Below are 24,554 nucleotides of genomic sequence, written 5' to 3'. Positions count from 1 at the left end.
TAAATAAGATCGACCACAATCAAAGACAAAGAACACATGTTAAGGTTAGCACAAAAATCGATCACAAGAAACTAGGAAGAGGATTAGAATTCTAGAAGAGTTAGGACTCATGAGTATAAAATAAATAAATAAATAAATACAAATAAAAAATCTATAATCCTATGTTATACGAGTTGACACGGATTAAAGGAATTGGCTAAGACTAGCTTGACACGAAAAGATATTAAAAAAAAGTTGACATTAAAAAGACACCTAAGCTGGACAGGCTGCAGTATATCAGTTATAACTTTTGATCTGTGATTTTGATTGGGACGAAACTAACTACAAATAAAAGATAAAATTTGGGGCTACATATCCATATGTGGCACGACAAATAACTACTTCTAGAACTCTAGATATGACCAAAACAAGTTGACTCTTGTGCAGGATACGAGAATAAAAAATTTGGGTGACTCAAAAATTAAAAAAAAAAAAACTATGACTCGACACTTATAATAAAAAAAAGGGTTTGAGAAGAGAAAAAAATAATTAAAAAAAGTCAATAAAAAAAGCACATATAAGCATATCGTCACGCATGATGCAATGAAGTTCGCAACCTAAAGTCAAATTCTATGTTCGACTATGGTCAAGCTTTTGGGTGTCAAAGGGTACCATGGTTAAGAGTTTTGACGCGTTAGCAAGGCAGCCTCCCTAGAGGGTGTATGCCAACGGGCGGCTCTGCGGGTTTGTGATAAAATCAAACTCGACTCCATGGTTTGGGTGGATTTAAAAACTCGGATGAACCCTTATTGCAATGAGCGTTTTCGGGTTGATAGAGTATAAATCCCCCGGGCTAGCCACATACGTAGAACACGTACTATTGTGGCAAAATAGGTAGCCTAAAAAGCATATGCATATGTGACAATGCCAATTAAATCGCAGGAATACAATTCAAGAATCTTTCAAGTCTCATCCACTCATCTCAATTAAATACCGATCACTCAAATCGATAAATAACCAAGAATCCTCCCCAGTGGAGTCGCCAAATTGTAGGCGTCGCTCAAAGTGCGCCTACGTTAAAAGCATGTGTGAATATGCTTGGCACTCATAGGAAGTGGGAATTGACATAATACGATTAGGGACAAGGAAAGTAGGGAGCCGCCAACAAGTTTTTAAGGAACTTGTAAACTGTTCACGGATCATAAAAGGCAACCAAGATAAAGGGACAACGATAGGCAACAACGATTGATCCGTGAAGGTTACACTCCATTCATAATCCATGAGATTACTAACTCCATATGGTTCGGAACCACAAAAGGAGGATTGAGGATGATGGTACGAAGTGAGTCATGGAGTCACATTCGTCCTTATTCGCCTCTACTCGATTCTTATAGTGAAAAGTGATTCCTGCGATCTCAAAGGCATACAAACAAAAATTCAATTTGCTCCAAACTATTATTATGCTAAATTGGTTGAATATTAATGCAACACATAATTCTAAAATATTTGTGATCATTGAATTAAATAACAAGATTAAAAAGGAACCTAAACCGGTTGTCCAAATTATCTTATTAGGCGTGATTTTCAATTACACATTCCCTTTAAACATGCAATATGGTGATCATAAAAAAATAATAGAATCAACATTAATATTGGAAGCAATTTAACAATAATAGCGTTAGTCAAATCAAATATAAAATTAACCTAATCATGATGTTAGAAATATTAAAATAAAATAAGAGTAATTAAATAAATTAATTACTCACATTCCACACGTTCCTTTAAATTGCTACATTATGAATAAACTGTTAGTAACTTCAATTAAAATATAAATCAAAGTGAAACAATTAAATTAAATAAAAATTAGAGTTGATTTAGTCCAAACCCTTAGTCAATTATACCTTTCACACCTTGGTTTAAGTATAGAACTTCAGGTATTGTATGGACTCCTTAGAGTGCTTAAAGGAAGGAATACGGAAAGAATGGGGAGGCTAGTGTTTAGGCTAAAGAGGGAGAAAAGAATTATTTGATGATCAATCTTGTTGATGATTGGAAAAGGGGTGATATGACCTCTATTTATAGAGAAAAAAAGAGAGGAAGTATAATTCCAGGGTTGAGAGACGTTTGCGAAGTGTCTCTCAATGGCATTTTTTCAATAAAGTCAAAAATTAAGTAAAACGGGAATGGATTTGGAGGGAAAAGTAACGGGAAGCTAAAAAACGAAACGGAGTGGTCGTAAAAGTAGGATAGTGACATGTAAATAAAATACAATTTTTTTGGGAAAGGCGATAGTGACATTTGATTAAAAAAACTCAGTGTTGTTGTACTTGATTTCTCCCAAACTCAAAAAGGAAAAACTTGTTGAAGAATTTTCGGAAAAGGCCAATTCCAGAACTTTGATAACACCATGGGAGAGGTTGGGTAAAAGTTGAAGCTCCAAAAAACCATCTTGAAACTGTGTTGAACTTAGGCGAATGCAATGGATGGTGTTACTAATGTCGACGCTGTCGTTAGTAACACTGGGGATGATGATGATGATGTACTGGTGGTCGATGTGGTGAATGATGGAGGAGGAGGTAAGCTCGCAGAGGTGAATGACGGTGCTGCTTTAAGGGAGTTGTTGAAAGGGGTAAGTATTTGAAAATTCTATAGTATAGTTGATTGATTGCTAAAATTTTAGGGTTTTTTGAGTAATACATCCACAAATGATTTGAATTACTGCATGAAAAGGGTTGTTGACTAATACATCCAGAAATTGACAATCACCAACTATCCCCATATGTAATTTAACAGTGTACTCGGATTTTTGCCAAAATTTTAGGGTTTGATGTTAGTTAAAATCAGAAAATTTGTGCAAAAACGCAATTTTGAAGTTTGTGTTATTGAGTAATTTAGTCAGTAAAATATTGTTCAGTCGTATTATAATTGAAGATTTGTATAGACAATTGAAGTGGAAAATTGGAAAAATTCAATATTTATTAGCATTTCGTATGTAGTTAATGGTGTTATGTTGTCTCAAATTGAAAATCAGTGGTATGTTTTGTGTAATTTGGTTAAGATTAATTACTTTTTGGATATGTTAGTTGTTAAGATTGGTTAGTGATTTTGGTGTTTGTTTAAGGTTTTATTTGTTATAGTTTCCTCTGGCATATGTGTATGGATATCAGTTTTATTTGTTATATTTATTTCTCAATGAAGGTTGTGGTTGCTGAAGAGTCTTATAAGACTCCAAAGAAAGGCTTTAGTAGTGTTGCAATATCAGTTGAGATAGAAGAGTATGTTCAAGTGGATGTTGGTCTTCCTCCTCCTTCAATTGGGATGGTTTTCCAGTCATGGCAGGAACTCAATGAATATTTTAGGGAATATGGGAAGCAGAATGGATTTGGGGTTGTCGGTACTAGTGCTTGTAAAGTAGGGAAAGGGCCTAATGCAAAAATGAGAAGGAATTGTTTGTGGATTTGTGAGTGCTTTGGGTTTCCTGTTAGGAAGCGGAAGAAGGTGGAGGATAGTTTAGTGACTGATGCTCAGGTTGTTGAGGATGAAGCGGTTGGTGTTCAGAGGAGGAGTAAGAAAATTCAATGTCCTGTGAATGTGTATGCAAATGTTAATGAACGTGGGGAATGGGTTATTTAGAGGGCAGTACTTCAGTATGGTGGACACACCCTCACTCCTGAGAAGGCTAAGAATATTAGTAGGTTGAGGAAAAAGTTTCTGATGGAGAATCCACATGTTGTGAGGCAGCTTTTCAATGAGCGCAGATGTGGGGTTCCTTTGGCAAAAATCTATAACAAAATGGCTAGGGAGCGTAATGGGGTGGAGAACATGCCCTTTTCCCAGAAAGATCTTCATGATGAAGTCGCTAAGCAGAAGAAAAGAATTTATGATGAAGGTGACGCTAAAGCAATGTTTACTTATTTCCAAACTATGGTTGATGATAACTTTGATTTTTTCTACACATATCGAGTTGATGAAGAGGGTAGGTTGAAGGATGTTCTTTGGGTAGATTCTAGGTGTCGCATGGCATACGAGGAGTTTGGTGATGTAGTTTGCTTTGACTCCACATACTTGACCAATGAGTACAAGTTACCGTTTTGCAACTTTGTGGGAGTTAACCACCATGGTCAAACTATTCTATTTGGGTGTACGCTTGTTAGGAGAGAGACTACTTAGACCTTTGAGTGGGTGTATATAAATTGGTTGCGGTGTATGCAGAACAAAGTCCCTATTGCAATACTAACTGATCAGGACCCTGCGATGAGGAAAGCTCTAAAGACTACAATGAAAAGGACTACACAGAGGTGGTGTGTTTGGCATATTCTGAAAAAATTCTCTACGAAGTTGGGGAAGCATCGTATTATCCTGTGTTGAAGGAAGACTTAGAGAGTGTTGTGTATGATAGCTTGGACTGTGGAGAGTTTGAACGACGGTGGGAAGAAGTGATCAAGAAACACGAATGTGAAAGCGACGAGTGGTTGGAAGGTGTGCTGTGATGATCTCTTTGTTTTTAGTTTTCTTATAATAGTTGACATGAAAATGAATTAGTGTGTTGTGGGGTGTATGGTAATTGTAGTGTGTACTATGTTTGGTAACTCTGATTTCTTAGTAATTATGTTGGTTTGTTGCTAATTTGGAAGAAAAGTAGTGAACTTCTTTGTACTAACTTTGGTACTGTTTGTGTGGTTAGTAATTATATTGGTGGTTAGTATATATGGTGGTGTTTTGTTATTTTGTCTATGTATAATTTTGAGTTTGGTTTTGGGATTAACAAGTATTGGCTTTTTTTTTTTTTCAGTAACTATTGGTCGGTTTTGTGTTTTCAAGAAGTATTGCCCTTATCCTGTGATTAATTGTTTTTGTGATTTTGTGATTTTGTTGATGTTTTCAATCATCGTTCTGACTTCCTTTACAGTAGTAGAGACATTTTTAGATTGGCCTGCTTTGCTGACTATTTATTGGTGTTATGCACATTGTATTTACCTTCTGTGTTATTGGGCATGGTGTTTTTTATTTCTGAAGGCTTGTTTCTTGAACGCGATATGTGGTTCCCTACGTATGTAAAGCATCTTTTTTGGGCCGGAATGAAAACAACCCAGAGGGTTGAGAGCATACACGGTTTCTTTGATGGTTATTTGAGCAGGCATACATTGCTTAGTGAATTTGTCAAGAGATATTGTGAAGCTCTGGAGGTTAGAGCTACAATTGAGAAAAGAGCTGATGACAATAATTCAAGATTTGTCAGGCAACCCATCACAGCCTTTCCAGCCGAGTCTTTATTTCCGAAAATCTATCCCGATGCGAAATTCAAAGAATTCCAAAGGGAGTGCACTAGGGTGCTATATGTCACTGGTCTGGAGAAGAGGCAAATATTAGACACACTGATAGAACATGTTCTTGAGGATATTGTGTGGTTCAAACCGAAGAATTCAAGGAAAGAAGTACCTTCGCAGAGGAAACGGGTGTACAAGGTTACATACAATAGCAGCACCCAAGAAGATGAATGCGAATGTAGGTACTTTCATTGCCATGGTATAATATGTCGCCATATGATTATGGTGTATCAAATGAATAATTGTAGAGAAATTCCTGACAAGTACATCCTACATTGTTGGAGGAAAGATGTTATTAGGAAGCATACTAGAGTAAAAGTGAAGTACCATGATCCCAGCAAGACGGAGGCGGTGTGTAGGTTTGATAAGATGATGGGGAAGTTTTCTCCCATTTGTTCAAAGGCATCAATTTACAAGAGTGTGTCTGATGTTTTGTTGAACGGTCTGCAATTGCTTGATATCCAAGTAGAAGAGAAATTGGCCATGTTGTCCCGTAATAGATCTGATCTTTTGGGGTGTAACGGCACACCGTCCTCCGTGTGTTTGGAAAAGGAGGCTACACCACCTACTACCGAAAAGAAGGACTTGTCTCTTGAACTTGCTACCATAAAGGACCCGCCCATTCCGAAAAACCTCCTCACCGTACCACAGATTCGAGGTACAAGTCATGCGTTGAAAAAGCTAAGAAACCGGGAAAGAGGAGCAATGGAAATCAAGGAACAGGTGGTGGGACTGAAATCAACCCACCACACTCATTTGTTCCACAGGTATTTGTTTAAATTTATGTTTTTCTAGTGATACGTTGAGATTTGTGTTTGAAACGTGATTGAATAATAATTTTTTTTTTTAAAAAAAATAGGAACAACATCTACCATTTCCTATGATGGGTTATAGTCCTCATTGTGTAGGAGGCATTCAAATGACAGTTGGTGATGGTTCATTGGGGTATTTTAACTTTTTGTCTAGAGTGCAGCGTCCTCCTTCTTCTGGGTCTGCTGAATCCCCATCTTAAAGGCCGTTTTATCCCCCATTTTTTGTGTCATACCAACAATATTGTCATATGGCGGGAATGGAGGGAATGCCAATGCAAATGGGTGGTTCTAATTCGCCTAACACGACTGTATCTCAATACTCATACCACCTAGTGAGGCTTGCAATGCCTGGAAATATTAGCCAAACAACTCCCAACCACGGTGGTCGTCCTACTAACAGCAGTACAGAGTAGCTTCAAGCAATGGCCCAAACCCTGTTTTGTGTATGAAACTAACACCAAAACTGAGCTGATAACCCTTTTGTTTTAGTTGGGGGCTCAAAAACATTTGGTATTCCAGGTTGATTTTTTTGTAAAGAAATTCTGACTTTTATCTTTTGACAAGTTGTAAGTATATGATGGTTGTGACTATGATGGGTTGATTGTGGGTCTATGTGTTGCCATTACTTGTAAGAAAACTACAGCCTTTTGGAAACATGATGATTGAGTAATGATTTGCATAGGAAATGCTTAAATTCTTAAATGTGTTGAATTTGTATGCTTAAACTCAAATGAAATGGTTATATGGTATGATGTTTTGGTTAGTTTAGCACACCTACCGTCTTTGTTTGATGAATAGTGTGTAAGGGTCTAACCGAAATGCTTACAGATCCATCTAAACTTATTAAAAGGTGAAGGCCCAATAGGACGGTATTAATGGAATAGTTAAAGGATCAACTTAAATGCTTAAAGATCCTTTTGAATTTGTTACAAGGTCCAACTGGTAAAGGCCCAATGGGACTGTATAATGGAAATGTTAATGGGGGGGGTGAAGGATCTAACTTCAAAGTATAAAACCAAATTGTGCAAGTGAAAGGTTGAACTGAACTGCTTTAGGTTACAACTGTAGAGGATTAGCATATTCCAGTTGTACAAAAAGGGATTTGAATACATTTCTTACATGATGCAACTGCATTCTGGTAATTATACTTGTGCGGTGTAATTAAGGATTCGACTGTTATTTGTTAGGGTTCCACTGTAACTTATTAGGGTACTACTTTATACTTAGTATTATTGAAGTAGTGTCCCATTGCCCCGGAAGCATAAGTCAGTGAGGTGATGTTAAATACTGTTATGTAGGGGTTACCTTTGAGATATATTAAGTCCAACAATGGTTTGTTTGAGATATATTATGGTACATTTAACTACAAATAGGGTATAATCAAAATTTAGGAGAAATAGAAGATGCAAATTTATAATGTAATATGTCGAATAATGCAAATTTACGTAAAATAAGAAGTGGGTATAGTGGTCTAATGTTGGTGAAAGTGATGTATTAAAGGTCCTTTAACACTAATGTATGTAGAACTTATAATTGGGTAGGAAAAGTTGTTATTTGTTTAGTTATAACATTTTGATAAACTCGTATGCTTTCATCACATATACCGTTATGTCTTCAGTATATTGCCACCAAAAGCATAATTATTAATACCATTTACCGTTTAGTAAAGCCATGTTTTTTAGTAAGAGCATGTATTTACTAATTGGAATTGTTACCTTTAATATATTATTGTAATACTTTTGAAATATTTTTGTACTAATACTTTTGAAATATTTTGTAATAAATAGCAATACAAATTGTAATAATGTCCAATGACGTGTTGGTTTTGTACCATTGACAACAGGTCATTGTACAGCTGGTACTTCATTCTGTACCATTATTCAAACTTTGGTTGTGTATATAATTTATTTTGTACCACTGAAACGCAAATAAGTCGGTTTGATATAGTGTGAAAAAGGGTTTCACTGTTTGTTTTTAGGGTACCACTGTAAGAAGTTAGGGTACCTCTTTTTATGTACTTTTATTGTTGTAGGTAATTGTAGAAATGGAACTATCATTTGATGCATTGGTGTTACCAACTGTTGTAGAATGGTTAACTCTAGGTGAAGCATGTGTAGCTTTAACTCTTGTTAGGGTACCTCTAAGTTTTTCTAGGGTATCATCAATTAAGTAACAGGCAAACCAATACATTAACCATGCATTTGTGGTGAAATAATTAGTGTTTGATGACGGTGGGGAGATGTATCACATACTCTTAGCTCCTTAACGGTACAATGATAAATAAGAAATGCATAGATATGTTACTACCCCCTCAGTAGTGTAGAAGATGATACGAACTAGTAATGTCATGAGGAAGATATTGAGGATAAACCTTGTTACTTATATGTTCTTGTGTTTATTGTAGAACTACATTGAGGGTTTAAATATTTTACGGTTGAACTGTAGTACGAAGTTCATTTTATTGACGTTTTAAATATTTAGGTAACACTTTGGGTGGGATTAACAAACTTAAAATTCAATTTGGTGGTAATAATGCATTTAATTACTTAATTTAGTTTAAAATGCCCAATTTAGTGTTGGGTTTATACCTTTGGTAAACAAAGTAACACCTCTGAAATTAAAGTAACACCATTGACAATAACAGTTTGCCAATTGGAATATAATTTTGTACCACTGTAGTCTATTTAGTCTATTTAGTCTATTACAGGACACTGTCAGTGGTACTATTAGAGATGATGGTGTAACAAAAGTACAAGGTGGTGTTTTCTACAACCTCAAAAAAGCCTAAGCGCCAAATTTTCGAAGTTTTGCCGCCCAAACTGAAAAGATCTTTCATTTGCCTTGTTTATAAATACCCATATGCAATTCATTAACAGAAAGTAAACTAAAATGAGTGACTTAGAATAAGGTAAACCATGTCTATAAACACAACCTCTTCAGTTGGCCGTGGAAACAACTTTATGGGGGGCGGCGACCTTCTGTGGGTGGCTGCAAAGCGTTGCAATTGCGGGGGCCAAGCAATATCCGAATTTCGTATTTCGCTGTCCGAGGCTAATCCTAGACGACCATACTACAAGTGCAGGTGTTGTTCATTTTGCCAATGGGCAAGGGAGGAGGACATGATTAGAAGCACCAATATTGGTGTAGTAGAGATTTGGCAGAGGCTTGATGTACTTGAGAAGAGAATTGCTACTACTATTAAATATGTAATTCTTGTAGTTGTAGTTGTTATGCTAGTGCGTATCTTAAGTTGAATTATAAAGATTATGATTATTATATGTTTAACAAAGTTTAAAAACATTTTGTGTCTCCAATTATTAGGTTTGTGCTTAAGTTATATGTAATAATTCCAAAAAAATATAAGTTTAAACACATGAAAAAAGTTAAGTACGATAGAACATAATATTATATTAAACGTTTAAACATAACAACATACGTAAAGTTCAAACATCCCACTACATAATACATAAAGTAGAACATAACCGTAGTCTCGTCATAGAGAAAATTAAGCCATTAGAAAGGAATTATAACATCATAGCTAAATCACGCTACATTTGCGGTGTCAACATAGATAAGTGGTCGTTGTCAGAATGCACAGCTCCATCTTCATTCCCCCCTCTGTCTTCGTACCAAGTGGATGCAGGGTGGACTCGATCGGGGCTTGGATAAAATTTAAATCCTGCCTGGATTATTTAAAAAACAGAAGACAAAAGGTCATATTATCAAAAAAATTAATACCAAAGTGAATATTGAATTACTATTCTTACACAAATTCCTTTCGTGAAGGCCATATTATCAAAAAAATTAATACCAAAGTGAATGTTGAATTACTATTCTAACACGAATGCCTTTCGTGTAATTACAAAATCAATGACATTTAAAAATTTAACCACTGACATTTTAAGAAATTATCAAATGGTATTAAAAAAAAATCAAATACATGTACATCGACGCCCATTTGGTGGCCGTAGCTTACATGACCCCTGTGAGTGACCCAAGGATAGACGTCTGACTTTTGCCAAATTAGAAGCACACCGTAGTACCCATTCACCAATCCGAAACCATCAATGGAGTACACCCCCTGAAGGACGTCTCTGATGTACCTGAGCAACGCAGCGTCAGCTCTGGCCTCCGTGAGCACCACCACTTCCGGGGAAAAGCCATTGTACAGCTTGTTGAACGTTTCCTTAAAAGATGGACGGTTCACATTTCGTGCATTCCACACAATAAAAGTAGCACCTTTTGGAAAACATGGAATGGCCGAAATGTCTTCCGTCGAGGCAGAAACAGCGATACGGTGGTACTGAATCCGTCTTAAGGTTGTTTGACATGTGAAAACATTTAAACTAACCAATTTAAAGTTGATATTGACTTCCATCACATAAATTGCAATAATTTTTTACCCAATGAAAATTTTCTTTTATGTTAGAGGAATTGTGTAGATAGGAAGATGGTTGGTCATCAACATTGGCTTACGATCAAATACAGGGATCAAATCTAAGGGTATGAAGGGCGCACCTACCAATTCCATGGATTTTTGACAAAGCCACCTTGCGAATACCGGGACACCTTTGTGGAGGTATCCTTCTATATCGGTCAGAGTAGGATAGTAAGCAGCCCTTACATCGAAGTCTGTCACCTCCATGATGCTGTCGGGGATGAAGGTTGTTGTGTCATCGTCAAGCGAATTAATTAGTTGTTCGCGGACTACGTTCACCGGTATTGGGTCCATGTTAAGGAAGTAATCTTCCCCGGGATAATAACTTATGGCGTTGAAATTGAGCTCGGGCGAAATTAAGCTCGGGCTTAATTGAGGTTAGGAAGGGACTAAAGTACATCAGGGGTTCAGATGGGTGTGGCTGCATAAGCCGACCCCATATGTTGCGCATACTAATGAGACGAGTGGACATGGCTACACTTACTGAGGTTTTGTTTTTCTTTGGAGAGGTTTTGAAGCGGACTGAGTGAAAGACTGACCACACCAAAAAAACAACTAAAGTAATAAATCAACTACAAGCAACCCACTTTGTTCAATTCAAATGGCATTATGTACAACCTGACAACAAAAACAGTGTCTGATGTGACTATTCAACACCCTAGCAGAGTAGGTTATAGTGTGATCTTTTACTAAATTTTTACCCTATGGTGTTACCCTATGACATTACCATTACTAACCATAGTCCAATTGGAAAAGCTTCAGGAAGTACTGACATGACAAAACAATTCACTAGGCACTAAGGCTGTACTTGTACTTTATTACATTTTATAATGATAAAGTTAAATAGGACAGCCTTTACAATTGAAATTAAAAGGGGAGTAATGGTGGAGTATAATTTCCCAAGTGTTGAGTATTAGTTGATAGTGTAATCTAAGAAATCCAAAATTGTGGTACGACTTATCTATTTATTTATCTAAGGACTTCGTTATAAATACAAACAATATAGCCAAAGCATTTAGCCATTTCACCAAAAAATAAAATTCCTCCTTCTACATTATAGCTCAAAATGAAACCAAAATTGAAAACGAAATGAGACATCGTAGATTATATCTTAGATGGTGGCATACAAACCAGTGAATTAACTGAAATATATGGAGAAAGTGGAGTGGGTAAAACACAAATTTGTTTGCAACTACTCCTCACTTGCATACTCACGCCACCAGATGGTTTGTACGGGTGATCTATTTACATTCAAGCATGCCCGGTGTTTCCTTCAAGGAGATTAAGGGATCTAAGCAACAGTATTTGTGCTTCACTAGTGAGTGAAGATCCGTTGTTCTCAGCCCTTGTTAAAAAAATCGACAACCCTGATCAAATTTTTTTGGTGTTGAACCAGGTGGAACAAATGGTGTTGAGGTCACATGAAGAATGCCGACACACAAGAGTTGTTATACTTGACTCTATTGCATACTTGTTCAGGCATGCACATGATAACACGGTAAAAGGGTTCATGGAGAGCAGTCAAGTATTAGTGGCAGTAGCTACAAAGATGAAACAAATAGCAAGTACCTACAACATTGCATTTGTGGTGGTCAATGAGGTGATCGATGTATTCGAACAAAATAGCACAGTCTTGAGAACTTTTAGTTCTGACCGGGAAGTCAAGGCATCATTAGGAGAGAAATGGGAACAACAAGTCTCGAACAAGATGTTCATTTCTAACCAGTACGATAACAATTCAAAGTCATGGTATCGCGAATGGTTGGTGGTGAAAAATACAAATACTGCGCTACAAGGGCGGCGATGCCCTTTCCGCATCACACACGAAGGTGTTCAAACCAAATAAGGAAGGACCATCTACGCTTCGTACGGTATCATCTAGGATTCGTAAGGTACCATTAACAATCAAAATGGTATCATCTAGGATTTGTAGGGTACCATTTAATATAGGTTAACTTGGGTACCATTAGGTTTTCTGTGGAGTACCATTAGGGTCAACTAATGTTCCATTAAGATTATTTATGGTTCCATCAATATTAAATAATGTACTTTTAAGGTTAAGTAGGCTGCGAATAAGGTTCACTAATGTACCATTAAGGTTTAGTGGGATACCATTTGGTTAATTAATGTACTATTAAGGTTAAATAACGTACTATTAACCTTAAGTAAGCTGTCAATAATATTCATGTTTTTTAATTTGAAAGCTCATCCAAGGTAACCAAAGTAGAATTAAATGAGCTGAACCTGACCATTTAAGACGAAGTACAAGGATGGGTAAGTAGAAATAAATGAACTGTAGAATTATTTTACCTAATTGAATAAAAGTCCTTCCACGTTGGGCTCAATGCAACAATTAATAATACCAGTAAATGTTACAGCAAAGGTAGTTGGATGTATTTAATTCATAACGAACTGATTGTCTATATAATGTACACCAAATGCTAATAGAAATTCAGTTCATGGCATACAACCACAACTAAATAAAATCTGAATTTCAACTTCCATACCATGGGAAACAAAGGTAATGCTTCTTTTCCTAATTTTAAGTCTACACAAAGTAATGCTTCTTTTCCTACTTACAATTCTTTGAGTTGTACTATTGAATATGTCAATTGTTTCGGGGTTTTCTGATGTCCTGCGGGAGAATTACAATTCCGAGACTGGAACCGGACGCCTGTACCTGCAAAACAAACGGATGCTCCGGATGATTGGAGATCCGCCTCCGACGGTCAAGTTAGTACTTGATTAAGGAGTAATTAATGCGGAAATTAAAGTGATTGGGTCTCTCTAGGTGAGAGTGTTTAATGTGTGTAATCTGCGTTTTTAGCGTTATCTCCCTTAATGAGGATTAAGGGAGGTATTTATAACCTCGAGAAACGTGTCAATCTAGGTTTAGGTTAACCTTGGGCTGATTGGGCTTCCCTCGGAAGTTGGGCCTAGGTGACCGGTTATCCCAGGTGTCATGGGAAGGACACGTGTCGTGTCGTAATTGGTCCATAGTGGACGGATCATTGCTTGACACGTGGCAGGCTCCTATTGGCCCATGTGACGGACATATGGCGGAACCTGATTGGTCCACTTGTCAGATGGTGATTGGTGGGGAAAAATCCCCTAATCATCAATTGCTGCATTTTAACTCATGTAAATGATTTTTCAGTTGTACTCATAAATATGTCGATTGAAGTTAACTCCGGTGTAAATGTTAATATCAGTGGAACTTATAAAAACATCTGTCGTGTCTTTATTGTCTTTAGCTAATTCTCGTCAGGAACAAAAATGTAAGAAGCTGTTAAGAAGGGTGGCGAAGATCAAAAAAACCGGGATACACGATCCAAATGCTATAATAAGAGATATGTACATGCCGAAGTACAGCCATCGAATGATGTTAAATCACCAACTAGCCACGATTACAAGAGGTGGTTTAGAAGAACCGATAAAAGGGATTGATTTCCACCCAAAGTACCCGTTCTTGACTTTGTTTAAGGTCGGTAGGGCATGTTTCTTTCGTAAGTAGGCATATTGTTTCATGTGGTACTTGGTTGACGTTGCAAAGATAGCAATATGTTTCAACTTGAGGACATTAAGGAGATCTCTAGCTGAGTCTTATGTCTACCCACTTTACCACACCTACCTGAAACACTTCTTTGAGTTTTTCACATACCTTGAGGATTGGTGGTTGGATGTGGATGAGCAAATTGGCAAGGGGAATGAGTGGGGAGTTGTCCTTGGTAAGAGGTTCACTACACCTAATCATGAAGGAATCAGAGTCAAATAGGAATGGCTGCAATTCTCAGCAAATGATCCAACCGAGGTTATTACAACCAACACCGACCAACGCATTTCTTTTCGACGAAAAATGCTAGCTGAAAATGGTTACGATGAGATGGCTAACTTGTCTCTGGTGACGGCCGAACAGTTCAACTACAATGACTACCCATCATAGTATGTCAGACGTCTACAACATGTAGTCTATTTGTATGAAACAAACTCAGGTAGTGACTCGACTAAAGGTCTTGGGTGGTCATCAGAATCTAGTTTCGAGTTTTGTTGACCCGGCTTACAGTGTTGGGGTTAGGGTCTTGGTCTTGGAAATGGGTAATTTAAATTTAGTTTTTCTATATGTATTGCTTTCTTTTACTTAATTATCGGTTTGGTTACGTTTCGCCTAATGTACTGTGCGGACTAATGACTAATTTAGAAGTAATTTAAAGTTCAATCTGTTGTTGTTAACAAGTTTATGATATTTCACAAAGTAGTATTTCTAATTCTACAGCTTCTAAACTCCTGCAATTATACTACAATCTAATTCTGCTACTAATAATTCTACTACTAATAACCAACTACCTTGCATTGTTAAAACCCCAGTCGTCTTAAAGCAAACTACAATGTTCCAACATAGAAAACCTGCATTGTCCACCCGTACTTAGTTTACTTAGTTTTAACAGACCGGCAAAACAACACAATTCTAAACATTTCCACTAAATATCCAAAATACCTAATACCCAATTCAGATGAATATTACACACAACTACAACGTGTTTTGAGAAGATGCAGTCCTTCTTGGGCGGACTCGTTCCTTGGGGAGAATTTCATCAAATTTTGCTCTAAGTTCATTGTATGAGTTATTCGAATCCTCCAAAAACAAGCTTTTCCTCAAGTTCTTCTCCAGCACATCCAAAGATAATATTGTTAACCAAGTACAATATCATTTACCATATAAAAGCTTCACATAACAACTCACAGCAAACATACCATCGGGTAACTAGTATCAAAAGAAATACGGGCACAGTGTTTAATGCAACCAAGCATTAGCACACCACAGGAGAAGCTATACATGAATAGCAGGAAATGTGGTTAGTTTATCTGTCCACTGTCATGTCGGGAATCTTTATGTTGTTTAACTTATATATGTAAATGTATTTCAAATGCATCCTTCATGGTACTTACGTATTGGTTTGCTTGACCATGTCCATCCTATTCCTAGGCCCCTTCTCCAAACTCCCCAACTCCCAACGGGGATCTTTCACTTGGAGGAGAACATCTACTGCCTTCACCTGTGGAGTGATATATTTTGTAATTTCTACAACCTCAAACTTCATCATGGGACATAAAAGAAGATGAGGGATGAATTGGTACATGTAAAATTTAATAGTGAATATGATGAACACAACATAAAGGCCGCAGAAAAAGCCTTACCTAAATGCAACAAAACACATCAAAGATGAATATGAACAACACTTAAGCAGAAACAAAATAGGTCAGTGTCATGTGAACATATATGAATATACTTTCACTAAGAGGCCTATAGGTTAAAAATGAGACCAAATTAAGCATATAGAAATGCAAAGGTACATATAATAGACTTCAGTTGCAAATATATGCGAACCAATATATTAAAACACCTCCAAAGTTAGGAAAAAGCTATTTTGCATATTTTACACTTACAAAAATATCCAAATTGAAAATCTCCACAATATGCATCAACCAACAAAATTCTAACATGATAGCCCAATTTATAGTCAGGGAAGTACTAACCAATTTTGTAACAAGCTCAGAGTGGTGTTCATATGGATCCGAATATAACGAGTCAATCATCCAAAATTGCTTCTTAACCATATCCATGCAAAGGCACCACCAGTGCTCATCCGCCTTTTCAGCCGACCCATCAAGCACAGGGAAGAAAAACTTTCCACACACAGATTCAAACACATTACAACATCACACAAACAGAACAATCGATAACAGAATTGTACATATCCCTAATTAAAACCACAAACTGGTACATACTAAGCGAATCTCATCAGTTGGGATATTTAACAATGGCTTCCCATACTTCCTAGCAAGAAGTGCATAATCCTTCTCCTTTGCCTTAATCATCATCTACACAAAAATTCAACTTTTCACAAACGCAATTTCACAGAAACGCAAGCTAAAAAAAATTGAACGATTCAAACATCTAATACTTACCACATAGGACGAATCAATCAGAATCCTTTTCCTCCTATTAAGGAACTCAGCAGCCGCCCAATACTTTGTATATAATTTGGATGTCGTCCGCACATATTGATGACCCAGACGGGCTTGAGGATCGATTACACCATAATAGTCCCTCTGCGTAGCATTCATTCTATCACACTGAATGATGGACGGGCCCTCCCTGCCATTACAACGACATAACAAACAACACTACGCATTAGGTATCAATACATGCACAACAAAGCCTTTAATCAATTTCATGCACAACTTAACACATTGTGAATCCAAATAAAATAGATAAAATACTTAATGTTTTTCATCCTTCAAATCCTTCCATCCTTTAACAAACGTCTCCAACCGCTTATCATAAGATGTATCTCGAGTCATCATACCAACTTCCCCATTGCTCGAATTACACGACTCTTTCTCCTTAACTGCTGGGACCTTCTCTTTCGGAGCTTTCAACACTTTTGCCCCCTTGTTACTGCTGCCACTAAGATGGGGTTGGCTCCCTTTACCACTGCTAAAAGTGTGCATATCTTGATTAATCTTGGTTCCAGCCTTGGAACCACCACTACCTAATGCACTCCCCACTATGCCCTCAACTAGACTAATAAGCCTAGGAGTTAACAGAGCAAACACCTACGCACAACCAGGAACAGTATCATAAACTCACAAAAAGATAAGAGGCCCTAAATACATATCCAGTCGATAACAAACAAAATACAGAATGTTATAGCACACTCAAAACTGAAACGATTTAGATTGCTGAACTGATGAGACATATACAACAGAAACACAACAATCATACAGAAGAGTGTCCCTCATATGATGATGACTCCCTTGCCAACATTTTTTTTAAAATTTTCATGAACTAACAAATGTAAAATGTGCTCTTCTATCTTCACTTTCTTATTTTAAGGACAAACTATTCTATCCTCAGCCACTTTCCTATTAATCAACCCATACTCCTCAATTCAAATGGTTATGAGACAGCTTTAAGTTAGATATGTAAGACACCAAATCAACTTTCATGAATTAAGAAAATATGCAAATCTCAATCAACACCTGTCACTTACAAATTACCATTCTGAAAACACATTACTCAGCAATTGAACGCATACACAATCTTTTACTCTAACCATTCTAAACACAATTCCTACCAATAACAATACCAGGAAACCATAATTTCTCCATTCCCACATGATAAACAAGAACACATACACCTGCCTAACCCAAGGACCATAATCATACATATTTTACGCATGCACACACTTACTCTAACATTCACATAGTCCCATATCCAACATTAAACACACAGGAAAAGTTTAAAAATCAACACCAATACATTTCCAGATTATTTCGCATAATGAAATCAAAACACGCACCATTTCCACTATGTATATGCACAAACTTACTTACCTGATCAGCCATAGAACTAACAGAATTATTAAGGGAGTTATCAACGGCTTTTGTTCGCACCAGCTCCAGATCCCCATCATTACGAGGCACCAGAGGATGGTCCTCGCCATATGCAATGTCAAGAACCTGTTACACCCACAAGTACAAAAATCAATCCTGTCCAACATAAATGAATAACCAGATTTTATTGTCAACTCTCACCGGCAAATAGCCAAACTCTTCATCAGACTTCCGATCTTCATCTACAACTCCTCTCACATGTTCAGAATCCCACACCATCAACCTAAGGTATATACCCCACCTATTTGGGACACGATGAAGGTGATCCAAATAAAAAATCTGCATTTCCCAAAAAGATTATTTAATAACCATATACATATGATTTTAAGACAATACATAACCAAAATGGGTAACCTTACCAACAGAAACACAAAACTCCCACCACAACCACAACGAAAACCATCTTTCTGATTCTAAAAGCGATCATTACAGTCATGCACCCAGTCAATTGTGAACTTGCACCAATCATAATTTCCCGCTACACATGCAACTGCCAATGTTGGCACTAATGATGCCGCCAAGTTTGAACTGTTTGTGGTCGTGCAAACTATCATTCCAAGGGCAACACTTAGGAAAGCAATCATAAAGTCCTCTTCATCCACTTCATTCTGCAACTCCACCAAAGAATCATCTTCAAGCTTAGGGCACATGGCTTCAGCTGCAAGATTAAGAGACACTGTTTCTCACTTCAACCCAACACCATATTGTTGAAACACCCGCATAATCCTCTGGGTGTCCTCTTCATCATCGCCGAGAATTACAGGAACTTCCTTACTACCCATCGGAATACCAAGGATGGACCTGACTTGGTTTGGCCCCAGAGGAAGAATTGAACCATCTCCAAACACCATGGTCCCATCACCAAAAATCCTTCTCATTAGCCAGTAACAAAACTGCCTCGGGATATTTTTCATATCCAAATGCAGCAACCCACCAAATCCCATTCGTTCCACCAACTCCCGTCTCTTGGGATCAAACTTTTTCACCAACAAACAACCCCTTTTCCACCCTACACACAATATTGGGTTGCTGCAACACAAAAGGCATGAATATTAGCATCACCATCTCTACCTACACCTACCAAAAGGGAAAGAATATCAACATTTCTATACCTTGCCAAAGTTCTCATAATGTGTGCGTAGGACTGCACCATCTGCGATCACTCTATGTCCTTCTGTTTGAATACCCTACAAATATAAAGAATAGCTAGTTCTCACACTTCATAATATCAAGTTTTGTATTCTCTGCCCAACAGATTAACAGCTTATTAGTACACATGTAACACACCAACATGCAATTCAAAACTACTAATCAATCCATGTGATTATAATACCTACAATACAAACTTCTGTGCATATAAATAGGATTAATTTAATTCAATACATAAAATTTGATGGCAATAAAAATAGTTGTATCTTTCCAAATCGATTCAGAAATTCCAAGTGTTCAAATCAGTTCAGTCGATTCACAAATGCTACATCGTAATAAAATTGGCTGGAAAACTAGTTCATACCTTCTTACTCGACTTCCCTTTTCTCTTCTTAGCCTTTCTCTTCATGTACTCTCTAAACATCACCTTCATAAATCCAGAACTTGAATCCGAATCTCCATCACTGCTCGAAGGTTCAGATTGCTGCTCAGCATCATCACCTTCTTCGTACTCGTCAAAATCAGAATTTGCCTTACTAGTCGCCAGTGGTTTCGATTGGCCCCCACGTTTGAGGTTCGATGACAAACCCACGGGTTTACACACCTTCCTTTTTAAGGGGCCCTGAAAATCAGTGACAAAGGTTAGTTCTAACTCTTTAAACAATATTCACTCCACCATTCCATATAACCATAACCAACAAATACTCACCCCCCCCCCACTTTGTCCAATTCATCGACCGAACAATTGACTTCTTCTTTTTCACTACCCAATCTGCTCAAACTGCCCAAAAGTTGAAGCACACACGTTAGACTTTCACTACATTTTCATTACAACATAATAAACCTAAACTATTAAAACACGTATTAAATCAAAGATATAACATCAAACTAATTGCATGGCACCTTTCTATCACATCTCAATAAAACTAATTGCAAATGTACCTAAAACTATGTCATTGCAGATAAAGCTAATACTAGTCAACCTAAATCATAGCTAACTAATTGATGTGGTATGACTCAAATAACCTGAAATAACTAAGGAAATAGAATACAACCTAAACCATATACCATGAAATAAACCCTAAACCTTGTTCAATTTAGACCCTATTTGGGACATAGAATACAACATAAACCACCATAAATAGCAAATTTCTAATTACTAATTTAGAAGTAAATTAAAGTTCAATTTGTTGTTGTTAACAAATTTCTGATAATTCACAAATTACTAATTCTAATTCAATTACTCAATTACTCAACAATTACTCAATTACTCAATAAAACTCAATTACTCAATTACTCAAATAAATGATTAACAAGGAAATAGAATACAACATAAACCATCATAAAAAGCATAAAACATGAAATATACCATAACACACCATATACCATGAAATAAACTAAACCTTATTCAATTTCCTCGCCAAATTAGACCCTATTTTCCAGAGTACTCCGATTCAATTACTGGACATTATCCATTGTTTCCTTGAACACAACATAAGTCATCCCACCACATGCCAAAATTTCCCAATTTTAAACATTCAGATGCAAAATTTCCCCAAACCTAATTTCAAGCTTCACTACATATTTTTAAACCCAAAGTCATCCCACCACTTGCCAAAATTTCCCAATTTTAAACATTCACATGCAAAATTTCAGGTTTCGCTACAACATTTTAAACACACATCTTCCCAATTTCACATTAAACCTTAGAAGATAGAAATCCATTCAATTAAACTACAATTTCAGTCAAACCATCACAAAACGACCCATTCGTCCCCAATACTAACAAATTTATACAATTTAACTAAATTACCCCCCAAATTACACAAACAACACAGCAAAACCCTAAACGCCAGCTACAGATTAAACCCGACGTTTTATATTTCAAATTTCAATAATTTAACAATTAATAATTTAGCAAATACATACGTACCAAGAATTGATGGACTTTTGGTATAATTTCTAGCGAGAATGGAAGAGAAGAGGTGAACTACACCGAGCGTCGAGGAGAGAGAACGAGATCGTCGACGGAGGAGAGAGAAAAAATGAAGAAACAGAAAAAATGAAGAGAAAGAAATAATGAAGTAACACGGGAGACAATGAGGAAACAGGGAACACAAAACGATGTTTTCCATAAGCAAAATAGGACAGGAGGGGTCAGACTTTTTCAAAACGGAGACGCTTTACCTCGAAATGGAGAAGCTAGGTGGCAAAATTCAAATTATATGTAAAAAGACGCTTTTTACCCTGTGAGATATAGCTAAACGCCTCGCAACACTCCCTTTAAAAAGCCTCAAAAAAAGAAGGGTAAAAAAATTAGGGAAATTTTCATTGGTACATCCGTGGTTTTGACTTTTCTCATTGATACACTCCAAAATTTTTGCCTTCTCATCGGTACACCCGTGGTTTAGTCTTTTTCCCAACCGTGACTAACACCGTTAAAAAGTATTTCATTAAGTTAAACATCTAATGTCTCGATTTGCGTGTCGAAAATTATTCGGTTAAAGTTTTGAGAGTCCTTGTTGTTAAGGATCCAAATAAACCTCGAAATTAGCAAAAAAATAACGCAAATGTCTCATATGCGTGTCAAAAAATGTCTCGATTTGCGTGTCATTACTTTTTTGTAATAGTAATTATTCGGTTAAGGTTTTAGGAGTCATTTTGACCCTTTATGAGTCTAAATCGAACTCAAAATTGTCAAAAAATGTCTCGTTTTGCGTGTCATGACAAAACAAAAAAGAAATATCATGACGTGCAAAATGAGATATTTTTTGACAATTTCGAGTTCGATTTAGACCCATAAAGGGTCAAAATATCTCCTAAAACCTTAACCGTACAATTACTATCACAAAAAAGTAATGACACGTAAATCGAGACATTTTTTGACACATATATGAGACATTTGCCTTTTTTTTTTGCTAATTTCGAGGTTTATTTGGATCCTTACCAACTAGGACTCCCAAAAATTAAACCGAACGATTTTCGGCACGCAAATCGAGACATTAGATGTTTAAAAGGGGTATTATAGTCTTTTCCTTAATTATTTTAACTTAATGAAATACTTTTTAACGGTGTTAGTCACGGTTGGGAAAAAGACTAAACCATGGGTGTACCGATGGGAAGACAAAAATTTTGGAGTGTATCAATGGGAAAAGTCAAAACCACGGGTGTACCAATGGGAATTTCCCAAAAAATTAAGATAAAATCCGAATTAAATCGGAATAAAACTCGATAGACTACAGTTTTTACGGTTTTTGTTTTTAACATATCTTTTGATCCAGAAATCAGAATATGATGAATAAGATATCGTTGGAAATCTCTTGAAGTCTACTTTCTAAACCAATTAGAATTAGATTAAAATATTTTATATAATAAAAGATATGGCCCAAATAGTGAGACGGTGTCAGTTTTTGATAGAGTTTGATATTTTATTCATATCTTTTCCGTTATAGCTCAAAATTGATATTATAATATATCATTTGAAAGATAATTTCAAGTTCTATCCAACCATATAAAATTTGGATAAAAACTATGAGGCACGAAAAAAATATCTGTCTATCTTTGAACGTCTTTCAATTCGGATAGAAATAGGATTTTTCAAAAAGAAAAGTTTTATTCAATTTCAAACTCTTTAATCTTATCTTTTCAAAAAGGATAATTAAGATCTTTTAGAAACTTATAGAAGCTTCTATTTAATCCTTATTGGTTTAGGGTGGGATTAAAGCTTTTGAAACCTCCACATGATCATTGGGTCGTAGGTAAGGTGGGCTTAGGTTCGGTTTGTGCTCAATTTAATATTTTGGCCATAACTTATTCGTTATAACTTGGATTTGGGCATATAATATATCGTTGGAAAGCTCTTTTCAAACCCCATCCAACTATTCAATCATTGAACCCAGATAATAGACCAAAATAAACTGGGATAAACGTTTTTATAAAAAGGACACGAAATGAATGATTATAAAGGACACGAAATGAATTATTTTTAGTTCAAAGGCACAAAAAGAGGAAAATAAGTTATGGTTTGGGGAAATGGGATAGGAGTTGGGTTGGTTTAATGAAATGGAAATATGGATTTAAGCACTCCAAGATTAAATACTTAACCCGACCAATAATGGAGGTGAAAGGTTGTTCATCATCGGGTTTGGTTTTGGGGAGACATTTTTAGGTGTCTACAGACCGGTTAACAGTTGATGATTTTTTGCGTCGCTTTTTATTATTTTCAACGACCGTTTGGAAAACTATCACAACTATATATATAATTGCGACCGGATTAATTAGCGGTCGCAAAAAATAGATTTAGCGACCGTCATAAGCCGTCGCTAAATTTTTTTTTTTTAAAAAAAAAAAAAAAAAAAAAACAAAACACACCCACCCCTTTACATCCAGCCTCGCCAACCCACCGCAACCACCTTTACCCACCCTAACCACCTTTACCCACCACTGCTGTCAGCCCTTACCACCTTTACCCACCACCACTACCCACCCTAAAATACCACCAACCACCTCGAATCACCTCGAAAACACCTCCACCCACCACGAAAACTCCATCCCACCTCAGATTAACATCCTTTTCCCACGAAAACCCAAATCAGCCACAATAAAAGCCACCCGTAAACCAAATTAAAAAAAAATCGAACATGAAAATCAAACAAAATTAAACCAACTAAAATTAGCAAAAATCAAATCTAAAAATAACAAAAATCAAACAATTTCACCTCGAATATCAAACCCAAAAATTTATGAAAATTAAGCCACAAAATTATCCAAAAAGTACCTAAAAATCTAACCTAAAAATCAACAAAAAAAAAAAACAAACCCAAAAAGAAACATAAAACAATGAAAAACAAAACAAAAAATAAACCAAAAACACGAAAACATGCCTCAATCTTCGAAATTTACCTCAAATTTGGTTTAATAAGGCCAAAATCAACCATGAAAAGTCTAGATCTAGAGTTTTTATGGTCGAATTCGACCTTGAAAACCGTTAACTTGTTTACACCATCACCAAACTCGCCAACACGAGACTCGAACTCGCCAACACCGTACTCACCATCACTGGACTCTTTAAAAGGAGAAAGAGAAGAGGAAAGAGATCGGGAAAAGGAGAAGAGGAAAGAGAAGAAGAAGAAAAGAGGAAAGAGAGAAAGGAGAAGAGGAGAGAAAGAGGAAAGAGAGAGTAGACGACTTTCAACAAATTAGGGTTAGAGTGGACTCTTTTATACTCTTTTTTTAAAATAAACAAAAAACAATTTTGCAACTAGCATTAGCGGTCGTAATTTTGCGATTGTTTCTCATACAGTCGTAATTATCGCATTTTGCGACCGCTACTAACGTTCGCAACAGTATTAATTTAATTTTGAATTATTTTTCACATGTATTTTATTTTTA

At 36.4% G+C, this 24,554-nt stretch overlaps 2 protein-coding genes across 6 annotated transcripts; one reads left to right on the top strand and one right to left on the bottom strand.

Annotated features, from left to right (window-relative positions):
- The first annotated feature begins 2,458 nt into the window (after positions 1–2,458).
- On the top strand, positions 2,459–6,318 carry LOC110724060 (protein FAR1-RELATED SEQUENCE 6-like). Its single transcript, XM_021903457.1, has 6 exons — positions 2,459–2,608; positions 3,178–3,525; positions 3,613–4,099; positions 4,225–4,458; positions 4,996–6,029; positions 6,166–6,318. The coding sequence occupies exons 1-6, from the start codon at positions 2,459–2,461 to the stop codon at positions 6,316–6,318; spliced, it is 2,406 nt and encodes an 801-aa protein (XP_021759149.1).
- An 8,458-nt stretch (positions 6,319–14,776) lies between these two features.
- Positions 14,777–21,507, bottom strand: LOC110724192. 5 transcript variants are annotated; one of them, XM_021903596.1, is made up of 12 exons: positions 21,097–21,488; positions 19,873–19,944; positions 19,528–19,785; positions 19,127–19,201; positions 18,374–19,043; positions 18,156–18,293; positions 17,955–18,080; positions 16,524–16,713; positions 16,344–16,436; positions 16,092–16,241; positions 15,504–15,610; positions 14,777–15,384 (listed from the first exon to the last, which is right to left on the bottom strand). In XM_021903596.1, exons 6-12 carry the CDS (start codon positions 18,194–18,196, stop codon positions 15,294–15,296), a joined length of 798 nt encoding a protein of 265 aa, XP_021759288.1. In that variant the 5' UTR covers positions 18,197–18,293; positions 18,374–19,043; positions 19,127–19,201; positions 19,528–19,785; positions 19,873–19,944; positions 21,097–21,488; the 3' UTR covers positions 14,777–15,293. The 5 variants fall into 5 exon arrangements, with proteins under 5 accessions (XP_021759288.1, XP_021759289.1, XP_021759287.1 ...); XM_021903597.1 differs by lacking the exon at positions 19,873–19,944 and having other exon boundaries at positions 19,127–19,258; XM_021903595.1 differs by lacking the exon at positions 19,873–19,944.
- Between the last annotated feature and the right edge of the window lie 3,047 nt (positions 21,508–24,554).

Source organism: Chenopodium quinoa, unplaced genomic scaffold, assembly GCF_001683475.1.
Source record: "Chenopodium quinoa cultivar QQ74 unplaced genomic scaffold, ASM168347v1, whole genome shotgun sequence".
Taxonomy (NCBI): domain Eukaryota; kingdom Viridiplantae; phylum Streptophyta; class Magnoliopsida; order Caryophyllales; family Amaranthaceae; genus Chenopodium; species Chenopodium quinoa.
Note: the sequence above shows the minus strand (reverse complement) of the source record. Positions and strands in the feature narration are given on the sequence as shown.